The sequence below is a fragment of the Lutjanus erythropterus genome, chromosome 2, assembly GCF_056507025.1.
Source record: "Lutjanus erythropterus isolate fLutEry1 chromosome 2, fLutEry1.hap2, whole genome shotgun sequence".
In the NCBI taxonomy this organism is placed as follows: Eukaryota; Metazoa; Chordata; class Actinopteri; order Lutjaniformes; family Lutjanidae; genus Lutjanus; species Lutjanus erythropterus.
This window is the reverse complement of record NC_139318.1, coordinates 14,560,186-14,582,106: the sequence shown is the minus strand read 5'-3', so window position 1 is coordinate 14,582,106 and position 21,921 is coordinate 14,560,186. Positions and strand designations below refer to the sequence as shown.

At 39.9% G+C, this 21,921-nt stretch overlaps 1 protein-coding gene across 1 annotated transcript in view; it reads right to left on the bottom strand.

Annotated features, from left to right (window-relative positions):
• Positions 1-10,764: 10,764 nt before the first annotated feature.
• suclg2 (succinate-CoA ligase GDP-forming subunit beta) overlaps positions 10,765-21,921 on the bottom strand; it is a 126,299-nt gene continuing 115,142 nt past the window's right edge. Inside the window, exon 11 of the mRNA XM_084729271.1 lies at positions 10,765-12,306. Coding sequence (XP_084585397.1) covers positions 12,194-12,306 — 113 coding nt within the window. The 3' untranslated portion in view covers positions 10,765-12,193. The remainder of the gene's footprint in view (positions 12,307-21,921) is intronic.

Sequence of the window (21,921 nt, the reverse complement as noted above, 5' to 3'; positions counted from 1 at the left end):
AAAGGATCACAGTCAGTCATGCATACATGCACAACCAACCAGTGGTCCCTTTCAGGCTTACATCTGGAGGAGATAATAAGACAGAATGGCCAGTATAACATGAAAAAGATCATGTTAATAAATAAATAGTAAAAACTGATTCGCTGTGTGTGTGTGAGTGAGAGAGAGAGTGTGTGTGACTGTGTATACATAAAAGTTACATCAAAAATACACATAACCTTGATTCTTAATGAGTGTTTCGGAGGCAGAAGCGATTTTGGCCCTCTCTCTCTCTCAGTTTTCCTTCCAGAGGGTTAGTGGACAGAGAAATACACCATCCTCCTCTCCCTGTCTCCTCTCTGTGCACCCCCCCCCCCCCCACCGCACCCCACCCCCCCCATCCCCATGTGCCTAATCACACCTCCATTTGCATGGAGAGCCCTGAGAATCAGCCTCAATAACGCTGCGCTGCTTTGAAAGATGAGTTTTTAATCTGGGAGAGGAGATGAGTTTCTGACCTGCACCTGTTTGTTTCCATAGCTTCTTTTTCCTTGTCGTACAAAAGTGACCTGCGGGTAAATTTGCAGAGGCAGGATAACTGCTCGCCTCCCTAAGTACTGTCATTGTGCATTCATTAATATCCCCATATCTGACATGGCGGGGAAAATGGTTCTTGGCGAAAAAGGGCACTTGTCGTGGTGGGTGAGACTCCCTAACAGGCAATCAGATGGGCTGACAGGGAGTGTCAGCAGAGGTGTGTGTGCGTGTGTGTGTGTTTGTGCAGGCAAAGGAGAGGGCTGCAGGAGAGGTGTGGGTATTTATTCTTCTCCCATTGCCCTCTATTGACCCATGTAATGGAGAATTTTACAAGGGGAAGTGTTTGAAATATCCTTTGGATGTAGGTAATGTTTCATGTGTGAGAGCAGAACCTGCTTTCATTCCTATCTGCTCCTCCCTTTCTCTCTCTCACACACACACAGACACTTTGGTGTATGCCTGTGCATGTATAACACAATAGCGCAATTTGTAATATGGTTAAATACTTACATTTATTTGAGGTTTTGTTCATACAGTATTCCAATAAAGTGAACACACACAGAAAAATTGATGTCTGAACCATTTTTGTGTTTCCTCAGGCTACGAACCTGATTTCCACAGTTTTGAAAAGAGCACGTTAAGAAAATGTGCTGCAGATTCAGTGCTGCTGCTGCTCGAGTTTTTAAGGAGAAACGAGATGAGGTCATTAAATGCAGCAGCTAGTATCAGAGTAATTAAAAGTTTGTGGCTAAACTGTGTGATGTTTTGTGAGTGAGCCCAGAAATGAGAAATGTAACTGGTTGTAAATGAACTCTTTTATACAAACCGAATCATTTTTCACGTGTACCTTTGGACAAAGATGAGTTCTTATTGCATTGTGAAATGGGAGACTGTAGACACTTTTTCATTCTTTTTGTTGTTTATGCCAGATATGCATCTCAAAGAATAACTGAATTATACTCCCAAATGGACATGTACACAGACAGCTGCTGACACCACGGACACACAGCAGTTCTGTTAACATGGAGTCCACTTGGAAGGCGTATTACACACACGAGCAGTCGATCAGCATCTACAGGATTGACATTTAGTTTAGATTTGTTTGTTTGACAAAGGTTCAAATACAATAGTGAAAGTAGCACTAGCGTATATGACACTGTCATGGACACACAATAAAGTCCAAGACTTATTTCCATCATGATCCTGTATGGTCCATTGAACTGTCCTCGCCACAACAAGACGGAGCCAGCTATTCAGTCTCCATGACGGGAGACGCACAAACACATTATGACACATCAAAGTACAACAACACAAGTCAGTCCAGCATGTGGCCGGGTGGAAATCGTTGCTGGGGAGAGGGACATCTGGAATGCCTTGTTTAGCCTGCTGCCACTGTGACCTGATACCAGATGAATGGAAGAACATGAATGGATGGATGAACCTGAAGATCGTTGTGACGAAAGATAAAATGACGAGATAACTTTAGAGTCGTAAAAATCCACCACACTGGGTTGTTGGTTTTTGATGACTCGTGGATCTACAACTCAAATGTGATTAAGCCAAACTCTGCACCAAATTAGCCGGCCAAAATAAACACTCTCTTGACCGGCCCTTTAATCCTCACCATAGCTTCTCAGCAGCCAACAGAACAAGAGGAACGCTGCGCTCTACAGCAGACAGAAACTAATGAATGTGTGCTACAGTGTAAACACGCTGATCCTGTGTGTGCTCAGCAAAACTACTGCGGGTAAACAAAGGTAAGATAAAGTTTACAATTACTCATTGTGCTGTCAAGTGTATTCACTTCATGCTAATTGCTGCCATATGATTTAAATGTTCCAGGCCGAGATGCGTTAAGCTCGCATGAGTTTACCTCTTTGGGAAAAGCAATTCAGTCGCAACCCAGAATGCAAACAAACATTCAAGCATATTTTCACTGCACAAACAGCTCATTGCATCTTCCCACAGAATAAACAGAACACACACAAATGTACACAGATTTGATGTCCAGGTGGATTTTGAAACACATCCACAGTACACAGGTAAAAATAAACACACCTACTCTGATTACCCCCAGCTCCCACATCAAAAAAGATCTTGAACAAGGCAGATCTTAGTGCACACGCTAAACTTCATCACCTTGTTTACTGAGTCTGTTTATAGCTGGATGTGTGAGAGGGCTTCAGCGCCACAGCAGCCTTCATCTTGCCATTACTGCTTCGCTTTATATTGTTGCCAAAATCACAGGTGACAGGCCACTTTTCCCGGGCGCCTCGGCACAAACCCTCCTCTCGGCGTACGCTGCAGGCAGAGTCATTTGACGGCGATAGCACCCGACACACACAGGTTTCATATATTCAGCCTGAGTATGAGACGGCAGAGGGAGAAAAGAAGGCAGTGAAAAGCTACCGTTATCACTATTAACTGTCAAAGTCACCTTCACCCCGAGGCAAAGACCTCGCTGAACATACAAAACAAAACCACACAGACACACACACACATTCATGAGCTGCAACTAGCATGATTCATTAAAGGGACAGTTCCCACCACAATTAAAAAACATGTTTTTCCAGTTGTCTGTAGTACCATTTATGCGTCCAAATTGTTTTTGTTTGAGTTGCCAAGTTTTGGTGATATCAGCCGCAGAAATGTCTACCTTCTTTCAAATATAATCGAACAAGATGGCATTCGGCTTGTGGTGTTAAAAGCACCAAAGTCAAAGAAGTCATGACCCAGTCATATAAAATGTCATTATGAACAGTTTCATGTTAGAACTACTTTCTTTCTATGGTAGGACTTTTCAGAACTACTTTCTTTCTATTATAGAGAAAGTAGTTCCCACATGAAACTGCTCACAATAAGGTCTGTGGATTCTTTTGAGGAATCAGGGCATGATTGAGAGACACTGCATATGAATTTTTCAAATGTACTTTGTTTTGGTACTTTGAGCACCAGAAACCAAGTGTCAATTAGTCCCATTGTATTTGAGAGAAGGCAGACATGTCTACTGCTGATATCTCCAAAACTCAGCAACTAACACCCAAAAAAAATCTAGATGGATAAAAAGCACTACAGGCTACAGGAAAAATTATGGATTGGAGTGAATGGATCAGTTTGTGTGCTATTTTGAAAAACTGAAAACCAGGGCAGCCAACCCTCAGCCATCTGATAAAAAAAAAAATTGTGACGACATACGAGAGAAAAATAACTCACAAACAACAAAAGCGTCTCCTCAAATTTCCGCACTGTTGTCATTGCCGTGCCATACTGCTGGCCCGTCAGGATGGCGTCTCACCTTTATTTTTACTCGGCAGACGGCATGAAAACGCGGCATTGTGGGACAGTGGAGTGTCTGAGTGTGTCAGCTGAACACCTGCCGAGCACTCCTCCAGGATAACTCGGGAGTCTAATTATCAAGCAATTTGAAACAGCATTCTGTTGCCTCTGCTGCTATTTTAATTAGGGGGCGTCGGCTTTCAGAGGTCACACCAAATGAGCTTTTAACTATCTGTCGTTGCAGAAGAAGATTTCTCTCCTCACTGAAGGCTGCTCTCCTGATGCTGCTTTGTAGATGACAGGCTTGTGGGCAGCTCGCCAAAAAACAACAATGAGGCGGGAAACAAATGTTTATGTGCAAACAGAACCTAAGGAATATTTAAAAAGTGTGGGATATACTTAGCCCCATTTTCCTTCTCTCTTCTTTCTGTTGACTTTTATTAGTTCATGCGAAGGATAATGGCAAGTTACTGTGGAAGGAGGCAGGTAGGAAGCAAGAAAGGAAGGATATGAGGAAAAATTATGGATGAATAAAAGGAAGAAAGTACAGATGAGGGTGACAAAACAAGTACAGAAAGGTGGAAGTAAGCAAGGAAGGGAGGTTGCATGACAGCAAGAGATTAAAAACTGCAAAAGGACAAAATGGAGCTGGATGAGGATGTGACAGAGAAGAAATATAAGACAAAGGAAGAGCTGAAGAAAGGAAGCACAGTGGCAGGATGAATAGGAACATCCTGAAATACAGAAAGATGAGCGAATGTGGATGTGGAAGGGAAGGATGTATGGAAGCAGGATGGGATCACTAACAGGAACTAAGAGAGTGAACATCTGAAAAGAAAGAGACTTGTATTGAGCTCTGCTTTCTTTTTCTTTCTTTTCATTTTTTAATTGAAAGAGGGTCAATACCTGCTCACTCTAAGAAGAGTTAAAACGTACAAAGGAAACTGAAGGATGAGGCGAGCAAGAAGGAAGGCAGAGAGGAAAGAAGGAAGGAATGAGAAAAATTGTGGAAAAGTAAGAATTATTAAGTATGAAGAAAGCAGAACAGAAGGTGACAAAGGAGGCGTGAAAAAGATGATAGTAGCATAACAGGAAGAAAATAAGAACTGAAGGAAGACAGGAACGAGAGAAGACATCTGTATCTCCCAGAAAAAGATGAAAGGAATAAAGAAAAGAAGGCAGGGAGATTTTCTGTGACTGTTTAAAAAGACTAATGCCACTTCTAACTTAGTAACTGCAGAGGGAGAAACCACAAGAGGTGCTGCTGTGACATCACTCATCCACTCGACTCGCTCGCTGTATATGAGGAAGCAGTGTAAGAGCCAACATGTTAACATGCTCACAGTGACAATGCTAACATGCTGATGCTAAGCAGGTTAAATGTTTTCCGTGTTAAACATATTAATTCAGCATTTGCTAATCCGCACTGAACACAAACTACAGCTGAGACGGATGGGAATGCCATTAGTTTTGCAGGTATTTACTTTTGGTCATAAACCAAAGTGGACGTGAGTGGAAAATGCAAGGAATCACCAAAGGAATAAGGATTCATCCTCCGGGGACCAGGGGTAGATGCTGAGAGTTCTCATAGGATAAGTGAAAACTTTGACCTGCTGGTAGCTTTCGATGAAAATCAAGGAGATCACCAATGTGAGCAGGATTCATCTTCTGGGAAAGCTGACCAACACTGTCATCCCTAAAGCCACTAGCATGGCCAAAAAACATTAGATGGAACAATAAATGGATGTCTGAATAATGTGCAGAGACATGACAAGAAGAAAGGAAGGTGGAAGAACAGATGGAAGGAGAGCAGATTGGTACCAAAATATCAATATGTCTCATTTTTGAAGCCTGATTCTAGTGCCAGTAGGAATGGTTCAGTTTCTCTCTCTATGTTGTATGACTTAAATTATGTCTTTTTATGTCAGTTTTAAGTTGTCTTGAACACATCTTAGTACATGTAACTTACACTTTGAATCCACACAACTGACAACAGCAGTGGAAAAGCAAACAACCTACACGTCCATCCTGACAAGTTCACTCCGACACATAATTGCAGTGATAAGTGAATGAAAAGGGAGCTTCAATTGGAGCTTTTTATCACAGCTGTGAATGAAAGTGTGTGTAGGAAGGCTGTTCCCTGTCGTCCCAGCACCGCAACTTTGTTTAAACACATAACATAACAAAAAACAAAAGCATGAGAAAAAGAACTGCAACAGAAAACAATGAGGAGAGAAATACCCTCAACACAGAAACACAGTTCACTGGCAGTGAGTCTTTTCAGAAGCTCAGACAAGAAATATTCAGATGTGTAGAAGTGAAATTAAATACTTAAAAGACTGATTAAATAGAGCAGACTGTATTCAGACATCCAAATGATATATTCATCCTGCTGAAATTTGTTATCTATATCAATAATTTTAATGGAACTGAAAAAATAATACACATCTAACCTGAAATATAACAATTTCTGAATATAATAAGCTTTTGTGTGCCTGTGAAAGGTACAGGATTCTTATATTTATGCTGATGACTGCTAACAATTAGCAAATCATTTAGTAGTCATGAAAATGTGCTCAGATTTAGGCTATTGATATACTGACCTTATAATTCATGACACACTGCTCTCTCCTACACAGAAAGTATTTCTTTTTTTGACAACTTTTTACTTTTACCTGCTAAATATTAACACAAACATTTGTACTTTCTACTCATTACACTTTCAAAGCAGGTTTGTTACTACAGTTCTAACGCATTTACAGAAAATAATTGATTGTAAAACGAAATGAAATGGTGGGACACATGGATAAAATGACTAACAGATTAAAGAAACAGTAAAACTGAATAATGTAGTAAATTATGGAACAGATGTGGAAAAAACGTAGCAAATGAAAGTCAAAAAGTAATTCAAGAAGAAAAGGAAGAAAAGAGGACAGGAAAAATGTACTGTTGGAGAGAAAGACATATCACGTGGGCACAAAAAAGGAGCAGATAAATTTAGGTTTGACTGATGGGAGGAAAGCAAAGCATGATGGGAAGGCTAAAAGCTGCACTGGAAACATTCCAAAAACTCTTCCATCCCAAACTTGTGCGTGTTCAAACTTTGCACTTGAAACTAAGAGAGACCCTCAGATTGTATTGATTGTGCGAGCAGCTCGGAGACAGGCTGAAAACAAGACATTGTCATGGAAAAAGGAAGATTCAGGAGGTGTGTTGCTTATTGCAACTTTTAAAATCTGACTCGTCTTCGCTCAATTTCTCGAGACAGCCAAGGTAATTTAAATCGATTCTAAGTCCTTCAATTACGGACACACTGACAACAGTTTGGAGAGAGGGAAATGGATTTTTCTGCTCATCTGCGAGCCAAGGCCAAATCTGAGGACCTCAACGGCATCGCCGACAGCCCCGGCTGCTCCTTCACTCTTGACGTTTCTTACTCTCTCCCATACTGTGTTGCTTTTCCTCCATAAAACCTGTCAACAACTATTTTTTATGATTTCAGGTTGGTGGTAAGACAATAACAGCTGAGGAGAGGCGAGGCCAGACATACTCTCTTGTTTTATATTTCTGTGAATGAGAAGAGGAAAACAAACAAACAAGGGCACGAAGGGAGGAGAGTGTGGCTGCACTTAATTTGACAGTAAACTAACAAAAAATAGACAAAAACACAAAATACCACCTTATACACGTTAATGTGACACGTTACATCAGAACTGTTCTGTAAACTGAAGTGAAATCACATTTACTGCATTTAAAAACAACATGTGAACCAAGTCTGTCAAGTAAAATCCAGAATCATAGAGGTAGAGAAATATTTTGTCAGTGACTGACTGCACAGACTGATTGTAATACTGGAGGCAGATAATGTGATCAAAGAAACAGGCATCACACTGTTTGGGATCTGCCTTACAAGGTGTGTCTCAAGTAGCAGAGATGAGATTTCACTTCAGTTTACAGTACAGGTCAGCTGGAATGTGCCCCTAATTACCCTCTAATGAAGTCTAATAAGGGTTTAATCCTGACTAATAAAGAATATTAGTTCTAGTTTTCTTACGTTTTAATACAAAGTACAGTTTGTTAGATGCTATATAAAAAACAGCACCTGAAAGTGTTTCCCATCTTTACACAAAACTTGCACATAAACACATGTTCATGTCTCTCACAGGGACAGATACATTGAAATGCCTGCGCGCGCACACACACACACACACACACACACACACACACACACACAAAGGCTGATGCACTTTATCTGTCCACCTCCTGGCTGACAGATGCACAGGCAGAAAATTGTAAATATTGAGCAACCTCTTGTCCCTGAAAGATGAAGTACAATCGCCGGAGGCAATTCATACCGCTATTGCTTTATTATGAACTAATATGTTCATAGTTGTTGCTTCCAAATGACTCAATAAATATCCAATACTTCCTGAGAGACGGCCTTGACCCTGTCGTCTGAAAGAAAGCTTTTTCCCCGAGTACCGGCTCTCCCAACACGCTTAAACACTGAAGGCAGCTTCATAAAGTGGCAATTACCGTTTTGACATCAATTCAAAAGCACATAAAAAACCTGCCGCGTTTTGAGAAAGCAAAATGGACAATTACAGAGACAAATAAAGTGAGCCACCAAGGGTGAAAAATGAAACTCCCACTGCATAATAATTCAGCTTAATTAAAGGAGCAGCCCGCCCAACGGGCCTTTTTAAAACAACATCCCCTTCTCTCACCTCCAGAGGTATTAGTGGAGTTAAAAGCAGCAGGCTACATGATGGAAGTCTTCAGGCTGACCTCCAAAGCTTCTCTCTCCTCCTCATCTATATTTATATGAAGGAGCGGCACTAATTTTGCCCAGTAAATCAGTGTGCACATTTCGTTGTGACCTCCAGCTTGACACTGAATTAAACAATATCAGGGCCCGAGAAGCCCGCTTTAACAAGCCTTAAATTCCTCCGTCCAATCCATCAGCGGGGATATTTCTGACACACGGAGGGAAGAGCATGAAATAAGGCAATTATTGAACCCTTCAGCCCATTTCTACGGCTTGGCTGGCTGGCTGGCACGGTGCAGCCACAGACCTCTGAGTTTGTGTCTTCAGATGACTCCTGGTGATAGGGACGCTTAAAATTAATAAATGACAAATAAATTATAGTAGTTAGCTGACAACTTGACTTAATACGTCTCTCTACTCTACTGCAACACTGCCACAGGACCTGTCTGGAGTCCTCTTTGCCTTTGCCCGATAAAGAAAAAAAAAAACAAGAGACAAGCTCCAGTTTGAGACTCACTTTTCTCCGAGTGTTCCTCTCAGAGAAAACCTCCTGGTGCACACAGGAGTAAAGAAAAGAAAAGCATTGTGTGTGTGTGCCTTTCATGGAGGTGGCAGTCGATCCTGTGTGTCTGGGCGTCCTCTCAGATTGCCTGACAGATAATCCATCACACAGTCAGTGTGTCTGACAGGAAGAGGTCTCAGTCAACTCTCTGTCTCTGTGTGCTGCTCACACACACGGCCCTATGAAGGACAGTCGCCCCGCTCGAGCCTCTCTTGGGACGACACACACTTGAGTTTCATTAGAGGACTGAAGGTGTGTGATTTGAGGAGTTCAAGAGTGTACGTAACAAACCATAGATGAAAAGCAAGGCAGGAAAGAAAATGGTGTAAAATAGGCGAATATAATATTCTCTATGGTGTGTTTTGCATTTATGAGTGAGTGAGTGGAAACTGAAGCTGAAGCGGAGCTCAATATTTAATAGAAATCAAAGTATAAAATACAATAAATATAACAAATAGAAAGATTGTATTTTGAAGAAAGTGGTATAATTTCACCATTTTTAATCTTTAATTGATAGATTTTTAAGCCAACAAAGGCTGTGGACATGCTGTCACAAGGAAATTTGCTCATTTAAAAATTCTTGACACCAGTGTATCTGTTCAAACTATTTACACCCCCCCCCCCCCCCCCCCCCCCCCCACAATACCAAACTTATTATATCAATTTTAGTTCATTTTGGAAAAAAAAATGTATAATAAAAGCCATATAATAAATATCAAAGAATGTTTGAGTGTTGCAGACATTTGAAGATGTCACCTTGAAGAGTGGGAGGAGGAACTGGGAGTGCAATTTCAGAACCACTGGTGGGAAAAAGCCAAATTACAGGTTAGTTATTCCTACTCTTGTACCTGCCGTAATCTTATACAATTCAACATGCTCCATAGAATACACTTAAGAAAAGCTAAACTAGCCAAATATTTACCGGGCACTAGGGAGGCCTGCAGCAGATGTGCTGCAGCCCCATCATACCTTCTGGTTATGTTCAAAATTAACAGGATTTTGGAAAAACGTTTTTCAAAATAATAGAAAGACGAGCCACAGATATTACGCAGTCCACTCACTGTCATATTTGGAGTTCCTCTGAACTATCCTCAGTTTACTAAAAATAAATTCAATGTCTTGCCCTTCGTCTCTCATCACCTGTAGACTGAAAATTGCCTCATCCCCCAGCAGAATGCTCTTGGCAGATTGATCTTTCTTTAAACTGAAAAAAAAAAATCTGTTAGAGGGTCAAATAAGAAATTGTATATTACATGGCAAAATGCTCTCTCATATTTTAAACAAATATTTATAGTCCCCACTGTTTAGTAATGCACTTTCTTATCATTTTGTATCCTTTAAAGGTGTTGCTCTTTGAACAAATATGAAAAACAAATATAAAACTGGATGTTTATACTTTCAGACACTAAAAAAAATATGTGAACAGCCCAAGAAAACAATTTTATAAAAACACATCCCTTTAGACTGATGAACATGTTTTCTGAGGCTTTATGAACAAAATGATTTATCGAAAAAAAAAAAGAAAAAAAAAAGCTAGCAATTAATAATGAAAGCAAACATAAACACAAACATATCCATGAGTGGTTGCATATTTTGTCTCAGTATAGTCTGATATGAAGAGAACAAATAAACAAACCAGGAATCTTGAAATATTTGTTTTTAATCTCTCAAATTATATACACAGTTTCACACTGTATTTATGATATCCTGTTCAATATACATTCACGATTATAAAAAATCTAAGTTCAGTGACACTTTTGATTTAGTCTTCTCAACATCTCTCTGTATGAAACTACGACTGGGATAGTTTATAAAACCCTTTAGCCTTCATGAAATAGGCACAGATTCAAGGAGTTGTATGTTTGTGCTATGCAGCACTTTAAACATAAGACATGATGTACAAAATTCACAGCATGGGTACTTCACACACCTCATTTGACACATGAATAAGGCATTGGATGGATGGATTCATATATTTGGACCTATTTGGACAATGAAGTCACTAAGAAAACACGGTGACTGATCCGAACTTTACAGCTTCCCTTTGGTCTTGTTTCGTAGCCAAGTGCCATGAAATGATTTCACAAGTCAAGAACCAGCTGTTTTTCAGTCAGACTGTGCTGTCAGAGTACCTGCTGTAGAGCTGAGGCTGAACGTATAAAGGAACAACATCTCCTTTAAATAATATTCCATACAAATGTCACAATATGGAAAATGGAATGCACAAAGTGTTGGGTCTCCAACCAGCCGACCCATCCTTAGTTCTGCCCCTTTAGCTCTGTGCTCCAATAACAGTTGGGCGAGCTTGGTACCCGACACACCGTCGGCTAACGTTTTCCTTCTCTGTTTCCTGTACTTACATATACTATGTGCGTAAGTGCTGGAAAGAAAACGCATTTTGAAGACGATCAAAAGATGTCGCTGAAGGACCTGTAAAAATATTCAGAGGCAGGTCACGTCTTCAGTTAGCTAATGTTAGCAAAATGCAATGCAACCAGGTTAGATTAGATATCTATTTCCAAAGCATTTTGATAACATTAGCTATCAGATGTAACTAGCCAGCTAACAACTGATGTAGATTAGCAAGCTATTTAGCTAGATCTAAGTAGGCTACAGAAAACATGAAAGGACAAAGTTGACCTTGGTTCAGCAAAAAGGGCTGGGACTTGCTAATAGTCAGTTTCAATAGATAACTGTGATTAAACCATGGCAAGATTATGTTGATTTCCATAATGCAAAATCATAACAAGCCTGAGAGTGATTTATCCCAATTAATATGTATCTAAAAAATATGAAAGATAATTTGCACTGCACAGGAAGTGAGCGTAAAAGTTAAATTCTGTAGTGATACAGCAACTTAAAACCTGTGATATAGATCCTCAGTTAGCAATGAAAAGTATTATTTGGAAGCTAGTGTTAAAAAGAAAAAAAGTAAAGGTCTGTGTGAACAAAGGCTTGATGTCCTGGAGGTCTGCATGTGTAAGAAAAGGCTGGCTGTGATGATCTGAGGCTGTGCTGAATGTTGGTGAAAGGCGGACAGAGTGTATCTGGGTTACACTGTGAATTTTTTTTTATTTCTTGATGGCGGCCACTGCTTTCTTGGCGGCGTCATCCAGGTTATCTGCTGCCGTGATGGGCAGGCCGCTCTCGGTCAGAATCCTCTTGGCCTCGTGGACGTTGGTTCCTGGCAGACAGAGGACAGGAAACCACGGTTACAGAGGAAAAAAAAAAGAAGAAGACAAAAACAGGCTTATCAAACAAGGTTGAACCCGATGTGCCATCTGCACTGATGTAAAAACCACAGTGTGTGAAAGACGAAGAGTTCCTTTGGAGGAATCAAAGCACACGATGACAGATGGATGGAGTTATGGGTGAACGCTGGCAAATTCAACCGCTGATCCGAAAGTAGCTTTGTCTGTGAACAATGTCAGTGAGGCAATAGGGCAATTTGTCTGTGCGTGCGTGTGTGCTCCCCCTGGCTGCAGCGAGGTCAGGGGTAGCAGGTGCTGGGTGATACGCCGGCGTCCACGCCCCAGCAGACCCGCAACAAACCAGAGACGGAGAGACACCCGGAGACACTGAGCCCCCGAAGGCTCGACGCGCGGAGCTGGCTGCCTCCCAGCGCCGCACATGTTGCAGCCAAACACCAGCCTGACACGCCTGTCACAACAGAGGGCAGGGGGCGCCGCGGTGGATGGAAGGACACAGAGAGCGAGACGGTGGGAGAAGGAGGGAGTGAATGAGACGGAGAGACAGGGCAACGGAGTAAAAGGTCAAATGCAGCAGAATCACCAACACAGCTAAAACAACAAAAGGCAGCTGTTTATGTGGCATTTACAGATTTCACACATGAAGACATGACGGCAAAGAAAAGGCCATTTACAGAACGATCGGTTCGACCCCGTTTCACCGATTCTTTACTTGGTCTGGTCTTTGAATCTTAAAATTTATTTTTTATTTTTAAAAAAATCCCTTTCCATTTTCTTCTCATCTTATTTCAAAGAGTCACTGGGTCATTACATACCACCGAAGAAGTCAAATAACATTGTCTGATCTGATTACTTGGAGTTTGGTGCAGCATCTTAAAAACTTTTCTTCATAAATGTGTTTGAGAAATCCACCAGATCAGCATTTAGCAGCTCGAGAGTCAAAAACAGAGAGAGAAAAAGAGCAAGTGATGATTAAAAATACAATTAAAATAGAAAATAAAATAAAAGAAGTTGTATTCACTGTATAGACCTTTCAACTGCACAGATGTATAGATAATTGTACAGGATAATCACACACATATTGCAATACACACATGGTGTGTAGCATAATACTAAAAGAGTATACAAAAATATTGTATGTACTGTATACAGTGTAATAACCACCTGTTTTTCAAAACTATTATGTAACATGTAGTCTGTTAACAATAAATTAACTTTGAATTGTAAATATATGCTGGTTTTCTTAGTATCCTATCTCTAATTAATGGAAAAAAAATAAGCTGCAGATTAATCAATAATAAAAATAATCATCACTTGCAGCCTTTACATACAAACACAGTATTTACTCTTTGTGTGTGATAAAAATGTTGGATATGGCAATGTTTTATTTCTCTAATTTACCTTTTTTCCCCCTAATCTAATCATCTGAAGTTACTCTGTCTTCATACTGTGGCAACAACTGAATTTCCCACCTGGGGACCAATAAAAGCTCATCTTTTTTCAGTCTCTGGGTCATTTAAGAAGTGGTATACCAGTATAAAACAGTATTGTGTAATTCAACTGCTTTTTGCAAAAGGTATCGTGTCTTTACAAATGTGTTTAAGAAATCCATTAAATAACTGTTTAATCTACTTAGCTCCTCATTTCCATATTGAAATTGATTATGTTTTACATTTTATTGATGGAACAGCTAATTGAGGTAATAATCTACAGGTTAATTAATTAATAATAAAAACAATCATCAGTTGCAGCCTTACACACACTATACGTGTGATTAAAAACGTTTGCCACTTGGGTGTAATGGTGTCACTGCGGTCACTCGGACCAAATCTGCGATGTTAAATGGGTGACACTGTGTGTTTGTGTGCATGCTCAGACGCTTACAGGTTGACCTTAGCTCTCTGGCTGGCGTGTAATTAAAGACCGCATGATATGTGAATTCTCCGGAGGCCCGGCCACCCTGATCAATAGACCTTTCATGAGGAATTCTATTACCAGCGCCACTTAACGCCTAATATTTCATCTCTTTTGTCCAGCCAGATAATAAGTCATTCCAAACACATTTCTGCAGGCTCACACTCCAAACAATCAATTCCACAATGTAATTAATTAGAATAAGAGCAGGAAGAGACCTTGCTCTGGCACATAAACAAGGGATTGGGTGTCTCAAGTCATCCTCTGATCGAACAGCATCGAATATTCTCGCTCTGACTGAACTGGCAATGCTGTCGCTCACAGCGAGGAGGTGTGCTTTACAATACATTCAATAGGCTGACCTGCGAACTTCATTGGGGATTGACAAATCCTGATTATCATACTGACAGGCTTATCTGTCAGATGATTAAAACAAAAGTTGCAGCACAGCAAACTTGAAACAACAGGAGATGAAACTGTGGGAGAAGCAGCCATATGTGCCCACAGCAAATACATAATGCAAGAGATACTGTGAAAAGACAAATATGCCTATGGAAAGTGTATATAGTGCTGAAATAAAGTAAACAACACATGCCTTTTTCCAATTTTTTCAATGCATAAATATTCATGAGAGGCAGTAGTCTGTGTGTGTGTGCGGCATTGTTTAGACAATACCTGTGTTAGTCATGTAATGTGTGAGGGGGGAGACACACATCTGTGGGAGTGAGAAAGAAGATACATGCATTTATGTGGCTCTTTCTCTGCATGTATGTGTGTGTGTGTGTGTGTGTGTCACAGAGAGAGAGAGGGAGAGAAAAAGAGTGTGTGTGTGAGGTGACTGCAGTTCCACTGTGAGCAGTAGGGAGCACTGATAGCTCACAGCAGCAGAGGCGAGGACAGAGCCCAGCTGGATACAGCACCACTAGGTGTGTGTGAATGTGTGTGTATGTGTGTGGGGAGAGTGTGCCAAGTATATGAGAGTGTGTGTGTTCACCTGCAGCCACTAGGTGCTGCCAGAGACCTACTCACGGCCTGGACCCAGATACTTAGTATAATGCACAGACAGACACGAGGCACACACACTGAGGCAGACTTTTATTTTGAAGACTTCAAATGAAATTCCATGTGATCACTTGTGAAGAATGAGCTTTAATAATTGATCAGTTGTTGCAGCTCTAGTATTGTGTGAGTGTAAAAGGCCAAAAATGGATATTTTACCCAGAGGCAAACCTGTACCATAGAGGATTATCAACTATTTAATTAAACACCAACTATTTCGATAACTGATTAATCTTTTTTGAGTCTTTTTATAGGAAAAAATGTCCAAATGTCTCTGATTTTAGCTTCAAAAATATGAATATTTTCTGGTTTCTTCACTCCTTTATGACAGTAAACTGAATATCTTTGAGATGTGGACAAAATAAGACATTTGAGCTTGTCAACTTGAGCTCTGGGGAACAGTATCAACATCTTTAACCATTTACATTTTATAGATCAAACAACATAATTTGGTTGTTTAACTGAGAAAATGATCGACAGATTAATTGATAATGAAAGTAACTGTTAAATGCAGCCCTGCACAATACATCGTCAGCATTAAAAAAAGAGGCAGGGACCTAAGGAAACAAATGCAGTGTTTTAATTTATCTTGTGACTCTCTGGAGGTCATGTTGAATCTTTTTTGTGGCCTTCCTCAAACGGCTCAGCTTTATCATCTCTCTCCACACAAAAAAAAGCTTTGAAAATGTCTTTTCTATCATTTTACAATCTGGAAAAAAAATGGCTTCACATTAATAGACGAGTAATGTTTAATTTTTCATTGTATTTTATCTGATAACTAAAGCAACAACAAAGAGTTTTTTTACTGGTTATGAAACCGATACCTCTGGATGACCAACACAAGCAAACGAAAACATCAGCGAGACGACAGACTGTTTCTATATTTTTAATTCTTAGTGGCTGCCACTGGGTCAGATTCTCCTTGTATTCAGATGAAAGAAGTCTGTGTTTACATTTTCCCAGGTAAACTTACAGTGAGCAGTACGTTACTCAGAAAAAGTGAAGCAGAGAGAGATTTTTATGTAGATAATTTTATTTTTGATGTTATATTTTGTGGAAACACAATAGCTTTTGCCCACAGGGGCCTCCATAATCAACAACATATCAAAGTTCCTTGTAGTAGCTTTAAGTAATGTAAAACTGTTAAAATAGAAATGTTACCTTGAAGTAACACCGTTTTTTGGTTTTGTGTATTTAGGTTTTTGTAGCACTCAACCAATAAAACATCAAGGATGAAACGCACTGATAACCAATGATTTTATCTGAACTCATAAGCAGCGAGGAAAAGATGGCAGCAACACAACAAATGGTGGCAACATACTGTACGTCAGGAAAGAGAACAAACACACTGAAATGCGACTCACTGTCTTGTTTTGAAGAGGGTTAGGACAATCTGGTTTGATGGATTGTTCAAGTTAAGTTTGCTGGAATATGATTCGACTCTTAAACACATTCATTCCTATAAGTTGTTCCACAATGGTACAGTGAAGGTAACGTCCAGACTAACAGACCTATGAAAAGTGCATTTTCAATGTTTTTCAATTTCAAATGACATAACTTTTAAACTGGTGAGGCAACAGAATATTTTCTGAGTACTGTAATACATTTTATTCAGACTTTAAACTCTCTTAAACTCTTTTTTTCATTCCTTACCATTATGGTACTGTGTTGCTTTAAGGTAACACACCCTAAAGTTTACACTTAAAACATAATTTCTTGAAAATTTCTTTAAATTATGTTTACTTGGTCCATTTTCTGACAAAAAACATTACACTTTTTTTAACCAAGTGACACCATAATGTGTACCATAGAGGGTTAAAAAGGAACCAAATTAAAGATTTTACTGTCCCACAGCAGAAAAAGATCACTAGGGTTTTATGGGCTTATTCATCAGTAGCAATGACTGTTTATTACTAAATTAAAGCAAGTGAGATTTCTGGCTCATTTGCTGTTCTGAGCCTTGTTTTCTAACAAACATCTATTAGAATTTAAATTTAAATCCCAATCCACACCACCACCACTTTTCCCCACAAGGCTGATCCAGACTGCTGAGCGGTGGATCAGCTGATCAGCCTCACAACAAAGCTCAGCCTCAGCCAGTCTTTGAGCAAACTGTTCAAGCCAAAACAACAAGAGAGCGGGCAGCGTTAAGTATTTCGCCATGTAATATATTGCCACTTTACAACACATTTCTGCTGGATCTGTGCTCTAATTAGCAAGCTTACTTGTGATTATTGTGAAAATGTCACTTTAATGTGTGAGTCAATTACAGGCCAACATATTTCAACAGGATAATAAGGCTTGGGGCCGTGCCAGAGTCCTCCGCCAGAGGAGTTCTGTTGATGCTGCCCTTCCTAGATTTGTGACTAATTCAGTCTTAACAAGCTGAGTTTAGTGAAGTTAATGTCTGGTGAGAGGAGTCTCATAACATAAGACTCTGTTCTTGTATAAAGTAAAGTTAAGAAAAGAAAGTATGTGAGGCTTGATGACGTATCTAAACTGGTTTCTGTGGCTGTAAGCTTGATATATTTGCTCTGAAGTTCATTTTCAATTAATGTTAGTTTGCAAAACTTTTTGTAAAAGACAAAACACACAGCTGATGGAAAGGCTCAGCTGAGGAAGGCACCTACCTGCACGTGGTTTGAGACTACGTTACCATTAAAAGGTTTGGGGTTCAGGTTTGTCAAAGCATTAGTGATATAACAAGAACACAAATAGATTAATATGCAGCAATGGTGCTTGCTACAGGATGTACTGTATTGTGTTAACGGGGGCTTTTTATTGTTATTGTTGAAGCTGTTGCATCTTGAATATATTCTGTCTTATAATTGTGAAAATGTCTAAAAAAAGCTAGAAATGTTATATATTTTCTTTAGCTGTGTATTTACATGATCCCAAATGCCAAATCCAACAATGTTCAAACCCAGAGAAGTCTGACATTTATTCAAGGTAATGTGTATTTGCTAGTCACTAGTTGCTATAACTTCCAGGAAAAAACCTCATCCATGAACATGATTTCTGCCTGAGTCATGTACGATAAAAGTTTTTCAGCGATGGTTGTTGTTTAAAAATGAAGACAACAACTCCAATGATCCCCTTCTGCTCCACAACGTCATCAAACTATATCTTTTGCTGTTGTTTTTCAGCAGAATTGATGTATTAAATGTTTGACATGAAATAGCAGAGTGCACACAGGTGTTACACATTATACTAATTAATGTTCTGATCCATTCAGGTCAAAAGGAGTCAGGGTGCTGCTATTGTGCATGTTGGTTCATTGGAAACTAAATGGAACAGAGCCTTAATTATTATCATTGGTAGCACCTGTGTTTATCCTACTATTTCATATCAGCATGGCTGCCATGAAAAAGGTCTATTCAGTACACTGGGAGGTTTTGCTCTGGTCTGGTGTGACTAGTTGGTAGTGGTGGAAAATGTTACACATTGCTATGTAATAGTGTCCTCAGTCAGTCTGCTGAGTCTGTCTCTTGTGTCTCTATTTGTGACACTGTGCTGATACATTTTTGGCATTCACCATGGGTCTTTTTCACAACACACATTTTGACTTGTCACAGTAGGAAAAGCACAGGTGTTACTAATAACATTAACGATGGCTCAGTTCTATTCAAGTGTCCCAGTGAGCCATGACAGTGTGACAGTGAGCCAGCATGCACAATAATTAACTTATCATTAATCTTATTATTTACAGCCGTGCTTTTCATACTGTGTCTTCACTGAAAAAGGCTTATTATCTTGTTACTTTTGGCCACTCTGGCTGGTGTTCAGAAAAGAAAAAGTCCCACAGCTGTGATTTTTCTTTAGAACAAAAAGGTACATAAATAATGTTGGTGTCGAGCCACATCTTTTTTTTTTGGCCAATCTAAATTAGCATAATTTACAGTGGCTTTGAGATTAGTTTAACAGTTTGAAACACGTGAAGGAGAATCACGTGTATCTGAAAAGATCGGCAGGCATTACGGCCGTTCTCCTTCAATTATTATTTGAAACCATGATTGACACCAGACTACTTCTATAAACGATGGGCAGCTGATGAAAAAATAAAACAAGCCGAAACAGTTCAGAATATCACTAATAATAGCACTTTTTTTTTTAAACAAAACTTTCATCACAGCAAGCAGAACAGATAATACCTGCAGCTCAGTGTCTTGTTACCTAGGTTACCTCAAATGACTGGTGTCAAAATATTTTCTTTCATCACTGAATGTCATCATACTTGTTCTGACTTTGATTGTTAATCCTCATAATAATCAGTAGCAAACAGAGCAAGTTTTCCCTCCACAGCCAAATTTGGATGAGCCCTGCTCCTCCCACCTTCATCCTGGGTGTCAAACATCAAATGGAACGCGGAGCGAGATTCTCCTGAACGGTGCAGACGCCGTTCCTTTGATGTGCTAGCCAGTCATTAATCAACGTTTTCATGTTCCTCATGTTGTCTAGGCCGTTGTTTAAGAAGAAAACACACTATATAGCTATAGATTCAATGTCTCATAATGAGTTTCTTGTCATTCAGGTTTCATGTGTGTTGATTCTGACAAAGAACCTCATTTTCTTAACAAATAACATCACTATTCATTCTCAAGTCTTGATGGGTGCTTTTTAGAAGTAAAGGCAAGGATAAAAAAATTAAGACTGTTCACCATTTACAGCTTAAAGTTTGGTTTATGTAAAGTTGGGTTGTATGAGGTATTTATCGGTAGTCGGCGTACAGCTACAGAAGATGCTGGTTAACATGTCCTGATTTGGAGAAGCAGAGAGAACTACCAGCATGGAAGCTGAGCAATGAACTGTGGTGGTCAGCAGCAAAAAGTATTTTAACCACTTAAACATGGTCCACTTAAAAAAAAGACAAAACCCTCTCCAAACTGACAAACTCCAAAGGTGAAATCAGCAGTTTTACCTTGTGGAATACAGGAATTTCTTGCCTGCCGCTGCCTCGATCTGTTTGTTTGTTTGTGTTTTTGTGTGAGTTTTAAAAGCATAGTTTGAATTCACACAGATATATACACATATATACATAAATATATATGTGTGTGTGTATGTGTATGTATCTGTGTGTACAATGCATATCTTGTTTGTGTGTACAGCTGCAGCAGATGGCTATTCAAGCCATAATGATGCCATCAGGACTGAAAAGGCCATCTCAGCTGTACTACAGGACCTCGCATCTCTTTTTAATTAAATGGGAGAAAAATGGCCAGATCTCCCTTTTGAGGGGAAAACAGCCTCCACTGTTTGACAGACAGTTGGCGAATAGCTCCGTAAATCAATAGGCCAGGGAACAGAGTTAAGCGAATGCAGTCACCTTTTTTCCCGGGACTCTGAGGGCTATTTAAGGAGATTTTTTCCATAGTGGCAGACAGCATCCTCACAGAGCGATGTGTCTATGTTCACACTGCGGCCAAAGGGGGCAGTGCAGTCCTTCCTCTGGTACATCTTCCTATCAATACCTTAAACATTTGTGTGTCTATATCAATTCTGTGCAGAAACTGTTGAATTAGTTTGCATTATATGAAGACAAGAGCTAACAATGTACCCCACAGATTGGGTTTGATGTAGTTTAGACTGTCTATCAGCCTAAAATAAACACTTCATGTAACCCTAATCAACTAATTCCACTCTATCAGCATCTACACCACATGGCACTTCTCCTCTACATGTGGGAATATATAACTCTCCACCAATGAAATCAACCCAGGCCTTTTAGAAGAGCCTTCCCCAATTAAAAGTGTGCCAGTTAATCCATTCTGATCCCGTTGAAGAGCGCTGGGCCGTTCTCACTGCCCTGCGGTCAGCCTAGCAAGCTGAGCTGATTGATTCTGAACCAATCTTCTCCACAAGACTGCAGCCCAGGACGTAATGACCCACAGCTAAAGCTTGGATTAGGCCCCGGCCAGGAAAACGTGGTTGGACCAACCACCAGCAGTGACCTTCTGGACTCAGTCTGTTTGTGAGTCAGGTTGAATTACATGGCCTACTATGAGAAATGTGTGGTGACTAATTAAGGGCCTGTTTTGATTGCCAATCCGGTCGTTTCTGTGGCGACACATTTCAGCAGTTGTGTCTCTTCGGCCACATGGTCAATCAGAGACATGAAGACAGACAGTGAAGTGGAATTACACAGATGCATATTTTGCATTTTGAGCCTTTGAACTGGCACTGATGTTTCTGTGTTAACTTTGTGTGCAGTGGTAATCTGTGGGCTTTGGGTTGAAGCCACACATCTGTCCTTGTTGAAGCTTCAGTTTTGGTTTCCAGTGCAAAGTTATTTCAGACAGGAAGGGCACTAACATTACACACTGGCCAGAGTTACCATTTTCCAGTAATTGCTCCTCTTTTAACAGTGAAAATCTGTTAAAGTTGGACATATTAAAATCTCTCTGGCCATGCTGTGTGGCAAAAAGAAATGCCACTACTGTGATGATACTTCACAGTCATGGAGCAACCTTTTCCCAGCGCCCTTCAGTGTCTTCTAGAGCTTGACTGATACAGGATTTTTTGGGGGCCAATGCCGATACCGATATTAAGGAGCAAAATAACTCTGATATTCTATTTATACAAAATATAATATGTAGAATATAGAATTAAGACATAAACAC